Source organism: Sinocyclocheilus grahami, unplaced genomic scaffold (genome assembly GCF_001515645.1).
Source record: "Sinocyclocheilus grahami isolate Dianchi unplaced genomic scaffold, SAMN03320097.WGS_v1.1 scaffold1.1, whole genome shotgun sequence".
Classification (NCBI taxonomy): domain Eukaryota; kingdom Metazoa; phylum Chordata; class Actinopteri; order Cypriniformes; family Cyprinidae; genus Sinocyclocheilus; species Sinocyclocheilus grahami.
Window position 1 is genome coordinate 4,385,902 of NW_015505180.1, and position 9,335 is coordinate 4,395,236.

At 39.1% G+C, this 9,335-nt stretch overlaps 1 protein-coding gene and 1 pseudogene across 1 annotated transcript in view; one reads left to right on the plus strand and one right to left on the minus strand.

Annotated features, from left to right (window-relative positions):
- Nucleotides 1-2,015: 2,015 nt before the first annotated feature.
- On the minus strand, nt 2,016-5,503 carry LOC107588438 (kelch-like protein 42; annotated as a pseudogene).
- Nucleotides 5,504-6,358: 855 nt separating this feature from the next.
- The window catches only part of cwf19l1 (CWF19 like cell cycle control factor 1), a 5,766-nt gene continuing 2,789 nt past the window's right edge, over nt 6,359-9,335 (plus strand). The window contains exons 1-8 of the mRNA XM_016276455.1: nt 6,359-6,477; nt 6,649-6,733; nt 6,818-6,899; nt 6,979-7,080; nt 7,899-8,113; nt 8,205-8,320; nt 8,398-8,482; nt 8,917-9,066. Coding sequence (XP_016131941.1) covers nt 6,443-6,477; nt 6,649-6,733; nt 6,818-6,899; nt 6,979-7,080; nt 7,899-8,113; nt 8,205-8,320; nt 8,398-8,482; nt 8,917-9,066 — 870 coding nt within the window. The 5' untranslated portion in view covers nt 6,359-6,442. The remainder of the gene's footprint in view (nt 6,478-6,648; nt 6,734-6,817; nt 6,900-6,978; nt 7,081-7,898; nt 8,114-8,204; nt 8,321-8,397; nt 8,483-8,916; nt 9,067-9,335) is intronic.

Sequence of the window (9,335 nt, forward strand, 5' to 3'; positions counted from 1 at the left end):
GCTCTGCATTTACCCATCCAAAGTGCACACACACACAGCAGTGAACACACACAAACCGTGAACACACACCCGGAGCAGTGGGCAGCCTTTATGCTGCGGCACCCGGGGAGCAGTTGGGGGTTCGGTGCCTTGCTCAAGGGCACCTCAGTCGTGGTATTGAAGGTGGGAGAGAGCGCTGTACATTCACTCCCCCCACCTACAATCCCTGCCAGTACGAGACTCGAACCCGCAACCTTTGGGTTATGAGTCCGACTCTCTAACCATTAGGCCACGACTTCCCCTATTTATATTAGGCCACGACTTCCGACTTCTATTTATACCATAGAACTCTGATGATGCTTTTCGAGTCAGTCGTCATTGAAACACATGCAGAAAACAATTTTGTATATGTTCAAATCAAATGATCTGTTGAATGCCTGTGAATCATGGATGAAATGTTCTTCTAATAAATCAGGTAATAATCTCTTAATTTAATTTGACCAAATTCAATTTTATTAAAGACAAAACATAGCATTTATACCATAAGCTGCATTTTTTATATCCGATCATCTCAATCATGTTGCCACTTACTGGTTTAAAAAACGTATTTTTTCCGTATGTTTGATAACTAGTTTGACAGATTTGGCGCTTAGTATCCCCGGGTTTAACGAGCAAATCATTGGCCATCCACTGCCCCACCATCCTCTCTTACAGGTGGCTTGTCTGTGCTGGGACATCTGCTCTGGCTGAGACAGTCATACAGATTTGGAATGACATTATTACGTCTTTGATGTCTTTCATTATCCTTTATATTAAGTTGTTTAATCAGTGTATGCAAGTTTAGTGTTTTAATTTAATCTGCAGGCTCTATAAATCTGAAGGCTTCACTTGTGCATCTGTATATTAGTAGTAGTAAATCTGTATATGTCATGTTATATATCAAAGTACTGTACATGCATTGGCATTAGATGGTTCTGTGCAAGTTGAAAATGTTTGGTGCATTTCTTGTAGTGTTCTTTCTCTCTGCCCAGATAAATACAATTATATATGTACATTAAAACTGCTTTAGAATACCTCAACAGAACTTCTGATGGAGATATTAAAGGAATAGTTCAGCAAAAAGTGAAAATGCTGAAAATGTACTCACTCTCAGGTCATCCAAGATGTAAATTAATTTGTTTCTTAATCAAAACAGATTTGGAAAAATTTAGCATTACATCACTTGCTAACCAAATGTATCCTTTGCAGTGAATGGGTGCCATCAGAATGAGAGTTCAAACAGCTGATAAAAGCATCACAATAATCTACGTGACTCCAGTCCATCAACCAACATCTTGTGAAGTTAAAAAAGGCTGTTTGTAATGAACAAATCCATCATGAAGACGTTTTTACTACAAACTGTTGCTTCTGGCTAAAAATATGAGTCCTCTATCTATAATACTGCATTCTCCAGTGAAAAAGTAATCTTGTCTGAATCAGAAGAGAAATATACACAGACCACGCACTGTTTACAAGTGAAAACAGTCCAAAACAGTTCTGAACAAATATGTTGGTGGATTTTGATGTGAAAGGACAACAGGGGGTGGACTTTTTCACTGGAGGAAGTGTTATTATGCATTATGGACTTGTATTTGAAAGTTAAAATGCCTTATTAATGGTGGATGTGTTTATTACAAACATGCAGCTTTTCACTTCAAGAGATGTTAACTGATGAACTGAAGGTGTGTGAACTACTTGTGGATTATTGTGGTGTTGTTATCAGCTGTTTGGACTCTCATTCTGACGGCACCCATTCACTACAGAGGATCCACTGGTGTGCAAGAGATGTAATGCTAATTTTCTCTGAATCTGTTTCGATGAAGAAATAAACTCATCTGTATCTTGAATGGCCTGAGGGTGAGTGAATTTTCAGCAAGCTTTCATTTTTGTGTGAGCTATTCCTTTCAGTATTGAGGCTTTTTGACTTATGATTTTAATGATCAAAGTCAAACTACCTTTATTTAGAAATAATCATTTAAATGACTATTTCATCAAAAAATAGATACATAAATAAATATCTGTCATTATTTATCATTTTCTCACCCACGTTTTTTCAACCCTGTGTGACTTGTTCCTTCCATGGAACACAAAAGCATGAATGTTAAAGAATGTTCCAGACACTCTTTTAAAGTCACACAGTTTGAGGGGGAGTAAATAATGACCTAATTGAAATGTTTTCGCTATACTATTCCTTTAATGTCTTCTGCAGGTTCTTGGTTGGTTGATCATTCCGATCTAGTAAATGGTTTTGGTAAACCTCTAGTAAACTTGCCATTTCAGACCTGGCTGGGCTCGCTACAACAAAATCTGTGTTCCCCAGCAGTCTGCAGTCTTCTTCAGATCCCCAGCGCGTGAACAATGTGGCTCACAGGACATTGGGCAGGTAGAGAGAGCAAAGCAGCATGTTCTGTCCCAGAGCAGGAAAATGTCTGAAAGCCTCCCAGGCATCTGAGAAAATGTTGTATTTGAGGAAGACGCGGTGCTCCAGGCTGGTGGGCAGGCTGACATCTCTGCTCATAATGTAGATGCCGTCGTTGTGCAGCATGCAGGTGAGGTTTAAGCCAGACTTTGATGTGTTTTCCTTAAGCTGCAACCATTCTCCCGTCTGCACGTTGTATGACTGTACCGTCAGCATGTCCTCCGTCTGGCTGAGTCTCCGGCGTCCCATTTCTGCAGGTTCTAGCTCGTGAGTGTAGCCACCCACCAGGTAGATGGTGTCCTCCACTGAGAGCATCTGCTGCTTGCGCACATGAGCCGAACAGGAACAGAACACGGACCGTGTGTCCGAGGCGGGGCAGTAGCGCAGTACATTGGTGTTCCTATCTGTCAGGCATTAGAAGAAAAACACTGAGATCACAGAATCTTAAAAGATCATTTGAATGTAGTAATTTAAAGTCAGCATGAGATGGAAATTGCAGTTGCTTTTCTTCCCTACTAAGATGTATATATCTGAGTGAAACGGCTTCTCAAATGTAGGACCGGACTTTTGTCCATCAAGAATTGACTGGATCATTGTTGTTTGCTAATGGTTGCGATCTCATGTGAGTAACAGGTTGATGGAAAGAAGGGATTATTGTCCAGCATGAATTGCATCATTTATAATATGCGCAGTATTCCGTAAAAAAATATGAATCGTAATTTTTGAAGTTTTTTTGTGTAATTTTTAAGATGTTTTCACTGTCAGACACACAATATATTGATACCATATTAATCATTGGCCATTTAATGGTTATTGGCCATAGCAAATTATTAATTAATTATAGTATCAGCCAGAATTTTAATAATCTTCCAGTGTTAGATGGCAAAAATGATCTAAAAGTAAAACTAGGGGAAATGAGAAAGCACAATAAAATATATTGAATATTGGCTGATGCTGTTAAACAAATATACAACAATAATTTAATATATTTTATTCTCATTTCCCATATTTTTGCTGTTACCTTTGCCATAATCTAACACTCACTTAAAGGTAATCTTCTACCAATACTATAATTATGGCAATTAGCAAATTATTTTTTATGTTATGATCACTAACTGATAAATAACTGTGGAGTAATAAAACTTCTACACTATTTTGTCTAAATAAATTAAATAACATCAATTATATTAAACATGACAAAATGAATTAAGCATCACACCATTATAATATACAATACATATTTTTATATATTTATTTATAATGTGCAATAATTCATATTTTAATGATTAATTTAATGGATTTTTTTAAAGATTAGAAACATTAAACTAATAAAGATTTAAATGTTAGATTATCTTAAATAAAAGTATCAAATACCCTATGCTGGTCGATACCAATAAATTAGAAGGGGGAAAAAAATCAAGTTTAAAAATAAGAGAAACTGGAAAAAATGTTTCACAAGTAAGATAAGAAAAGACAATAATAGTTTTTTCTTTGGAAAAACACACACACAGATGAATTAACCACAATAAAACCAGGAACATAAGAAAGTAAATCAAGTCAAATGCCTGTTTGTGTGTGAGTGTGAAAGAACCCATCTCTAAGTAAAACACACCTCTAGAGGTATAACCGCCCATGACGTAGATCATGCCGTGACAGTCACAGGCAGAGAACTCAGCGAGAGGATCAGGCAGAGACGCCACACACGTCCACCAGTCCTGCTCTGGACCATAACACTCCACCGTACTCAGACAGTGACCTCCAACCGCATACAGCTTCCCACTCACGGCCAGGAGCTTGAAGTTGGATCTGGACACAAAAAGAGCACTCACGGATCTCTTGCACTGGACAAACCATAATAAATGGCCAAATCAAGAGTGAATTGTACCTCTTTTGGATCAAAGGTGCCACATGGTTCCACTCATTCTTGCAGGGGTTGTAGCAGTGGGCCACAGAGATCTCCTGACTTGTCATTCTGTATCCACCATCAATAAACAAGTAGTTGTCCAGCACAGCAGATCCGTATCCTCGGACATTGATCATGTCAGGAGGAAGACTGTTGGCTAGAGGTTTCCAGCGTTGTTCTAGCAGCTCATCATACCTCAACATGGACCAAGGCTCATCCTGATTTGCCAGATCCAGACAGGTGCCAGTGAAATCCCCTATTGCAACTAAAGTGGCCGTGCATCCTGAACTCCGGCCTGCGCAGCATGGGATGATAATAGCAGCTCATGAATTTCAAACAAGCATTTCCGAGATCATGCATCCCGTAGACTTCAGAGATCTTGAAGAGCTCGACGCAATTCTCCTGCTTGATTTCCGACAGGAGCCGTTTTAAAATGGAAGTGACTTGCAGAAAGGATGCGGTTTCGATCAGGTCCTCCAGAGTCTCGTTGGCCACCTGAATTTTGGAGGTGTTGATGATCTCCAGCACCAGCTCGAGCCCAGCCTAGTATTGGTAGGTTTAGGACAGGGGTGCCCAAACTCGGTCCTGGAGGGCCGGTGTCCTGCAGAGTTTAGCTCCAACCCCAATTAGACACACCTGAACCAGCTAATCAAGCTCTTACTAGTCATACTAGAAACTTCCAGGCAGGTGTGTTGAGGCAAGTTGGAGCTATAAACTCTGCAGGACACCGGCCCTCCAGGACCGAGTTTGGGCACCCCTGGTTTAGGAGTAGGTGTGGGGGAGGGGTTAGGATTAGGCCATTTCAACGAGGGAGTGCATAATCTGGCAGTGGTGCTGAATTCGGCAGTCGGCATGTAGTGCCGAAATTTGCACCCTGCCAAATTATGCACCCCCTAGTATTGGTAGGTTTAGGAGTAAGTGTGGGGTTAGGATTAGGGGTGGGGTTGGGATTAGGCAACTTCAACGAGGGGGTGCATAATCTGGCAGGGGTGCAGAATTCGGCACAACACCGGCGCGCTCAATCCCCGCAGCTGCACCGAGTCCTCCGCTGTACAGCGCGCGGAAGTAATCGCTCTTCTCGATCAGTTCGCTTTTACTCACATTGTACATTTTGTCATCCATCACAATTTCTATAATCTGCTCGGGGGATGTCATGTCTGCTGTTCAGGGATCAGCGCTTGTTTTAGGCTAAGATTAGAAGCGCTTTTACATCCTTCGATGCCGAAGCCTATATATGGAAATGTTCAGCGCATTCAGCTCATCTGCATGCATATATTCCATAAACAATCACGCCATTTGCAAACAAGGTCTGCACTGCAGGCGCAAACAAATGGATGGTATATTTATACTAAAGTAATAATGCTTTATAATCAGCCTGTTTAGATATGTTTAATTTCGCAGGTTTATACAGTCAGCTAATTTGGATTTTTCATCCATTTCCACATATTTGAACGCAGCTCTTATAGAAATCGTTGTTGTAGTATAAATAAGACGGCAAGTTTATTTTTTCGTTTATTACACTGTGCACTTCGGAGAGAGAGAGCGCCAGCTCTTGCAGGCACTTCGGGTTTTCAAATGTAAATCAGTTCCTGTTTTGGTCTTGTGGTTTGTGTTGCGTCACGTTACGTCCTGCTCGCTCCAATTTTGCGCAGTGGTATGGGTTTTCATCTATATAAAAATGTTATATAAACGCGTTAGAAGAACATATTGTAGGTTGTTTGGTTATGTGCATTATACATCTTTAATTTAACTGATGATATTAAGCTATAAAGCGATAATCGCTGGCGCTAACGTTGCGAATAATGTGCGCATCCCTGAGGCGTTTAATACAATTTACTGTGTCACTCTTAGATTTCCTCCGGAGAGAATCTTGATGTGATTTTAGGTTTGTGTAATATATATTATCGCGTTTATAAATTCTATGCTTTATATATGGTATTTGCTCTAAAGTATTTAATAATTTATAACACCCAAAACATAAAGTTTATGTACATTTCATAAATAGGCGGCCGGAATTATTTCATCTCTGTTCTGACAGGGTTTATTTTGTCGACGCACACAATCTAACACCAGACACAAGATTTTTTTTAAAGAACGTTTGTATGTTAATCGGTATGGAAGACAAGCCTTTACGAGTGTAAGTTTTGCTTTTGGGTTGAAAAGGGGGCGTATGTGAATGTTGGTCGGCTCGTTACCTATTAATCACTGATTTACACAGTCATAATGAACAGTGAAGACAGAAGTGTGCGTAAAATAGAGTCACGTGGTTTTTGTGTCCACGCTGATTTTATGTTTCATTCCCTCTCAGACTCGCATGTGGTGATGTTGAAGGAAGAATAAATGCTTTGTTCAACCGGGTGAACGCCATTCAGAAAAAGAGCGGGCAATTTGATGTGAGTCTGCACGTGGATCTCTTATTTTAAAGCGATAAGCTTAAGAGAGAGTTGTGGGTTTAACTTGATGATGTTGTTTTTCAGTTGCTGCTGTGTGTTGGTGAATTTTTTGGAACTTCTGAGGCTGAGGCAGAATGGGAAGCATACAAATCTGGTGCTAAAAAGGGTAAGGTTTCCTTTTAAGTTAGTTTGGTTAGCACACAAATCACTGTACTGAATTAATCGGTGATCTCTCAAACCCCCAGCACCTATTCACACATATATTCTCGGCGCAGCCAGCCAAGAGACTGTGAAGTATTTCCCAAACTCTGATGGCTGCGAGTTGGCAGAAAACATCACATGTCTGGGTAAGATTTGATCTATAACCTCACAGCTTTAGCAACTTTGTGTTAACCTATAGTGTATAAAAGTGTGCTTTACCACTGTAGGTGTATTGTGAGGCTCAGAGTTGCTTTTTTCATTATTATTATTATTGTTGTTAATTGTTTTATTTTTCTTGGATGGATCCATAACACAGCCCTGCATCTTCTGCAGATTTAATGTTACCCAATATGATAATCAGTTTTGCAAGCTTTAATGCGCCTATCAAAATAACAAACGCAGTCAAATGTCAAAAGTTACATTCAAAATGTATTAACTTCTGTAAAGGAGTGAAATTGATTTTTTTTTTTCAAATACTCCACTGAGTGCATTCAACTTTACATACAACATATGTTTATAAATCACAAGCTTTTTTCAGAAAATCTGTCATTTTCTCTCGCTGTTTGGGTGTAGTTAAACACTCACAGATGTAGCAAAAACATCTGGGTAATATTTGCATATTCGTCTCTCATTGGCCATAATTCTAATTTTGAAATCAGGATTGGGCATAAAAACATGTCTTGAGAATCATTCATAAATTTGAAAATCTTTGTGGAGGTGGTTCTGGTGATTAAGGGATAATGCAAGACTGCTTCACCTTACAAGTGGTTGTCGAAATGCATATCATATTTTGCGAGAACTTTTGACATGCTAGAGCAAAACAGGCACTGTTTTTTCAGTCAGCATCCCTAAATTAGTAAAAAGCAAGGATTGGATTTCTTTCAGCAAATATGGTGCAGGATAGTGTAATGCTTAAAAATTAATCCGTCAATTTGAGTTAAACAAGTATGCTTTTTTTGCACAGGTCGAAGAGGCATTTTCACAGGGGCATCGGGGCTTCAGATCGCCTATGTCAGTGGCAGAGAAGCTCAGCAGGAACCTGCTCCCTCACACTGCTTCACCTCTAAAGACATCATTGCCCTGGCGGCCCCACTGCTGTCTAACTCCAAATTTCGAGGAGTGGACATTCTCCTGACCTCACAGTGGCCTCGAGGCGTATGGCAGTATGGAAACAGTCCCGTCAGTGCTTTGTTATGCTCCTTTAATTCAGTTTTGCAATTATTTCCTGAATGTGTGCTCAAGGGTCATTTACTTTCTTGCCCTTTTGTAGGAAACTGATACAAAGTTTTGTGGGGTTTCGTCCATCGCAGATCTCGCTGACAAGCTGAAGCCCCGCTACCATTTTGCGGGACTGGAAGCGGTCCATTACGAGAGGCTGCCTTACAGGTGTGGTATTACAGCATCAGGATATGCTTTGTTTTTCAGAAGATATTTGTCTTTAAAAAATCTGTATGAATTTGCAGGAATCATGTGGTCCTTCAAGAGAATGCTCAGCATGTCAGTAGATTCATCGCCCTGGCATCAGTCAACAATCCTGCCAAGAAGAAGGTGGGGTTTTTTTTTTTGGGCTAAAGTTTTACAAATTTTGTTATTGTGTTGTAATTTTGTGCTTCTGTCATTTTTATTAGTTTTGGTTGTATTAAATGTCTTTTTAATTTTAGAAGTTATTTTCTCTTAGTTGATATATTTTATTTCAGGTCTATTTCAAATAACAGAAACAATTTTTAAAAGTTTTAGTTAACAATAACAGCATTGATTGAAGTTCATATTTAAAAGCAATACTTCCTTAACACCAAGTATAATTTTTAGGAAATCTCAAAATTAACATCTGTATTTCATACTGCATATTTTAATATTATGAATTCACTTGTAGCATTGATTTTAGTTTTTAGTGTTTCATTTTTGCATCCCTGCATAATGCTTAATAGACCTGTGGCAAATAGAGACTGAATTTTAATTGTACAGTTGATCTTCTCTCGTAGTATTTGTATGCATTCAACATTGTCCCGATGAAAAACATGGACCCCGCAGAGTTAGTCAAGCAGCCTCAGGATGTCACAGAAAATCCCTACAGGAAACCTGTGAAAGATGGGAAGAAAGAAAAACCGCCACCCTCTATGACAGGCGCGGAGGTTTGTGTGTACAGTTTTTACTTACTAATAGAGTTAGTATGCAGGTGTAGTTTGGGGTGGGTGAGTTGTTTAAAAATGTTTTTGAAAGAAATCTTGTTCATCAAGTCTGTATTTATTTGATTAAAAAAATAGCAATTTTGTTAAAAATTAATAGAATTTAAAAGAACTGTTTTCTACTAGAATATATTTTAAAATGTAATTTATTCCTGTGATGCCATAGTTGCATTTTCAGCAGCTATTACTTCAGTCTTCAGTGTCACATGATCTTT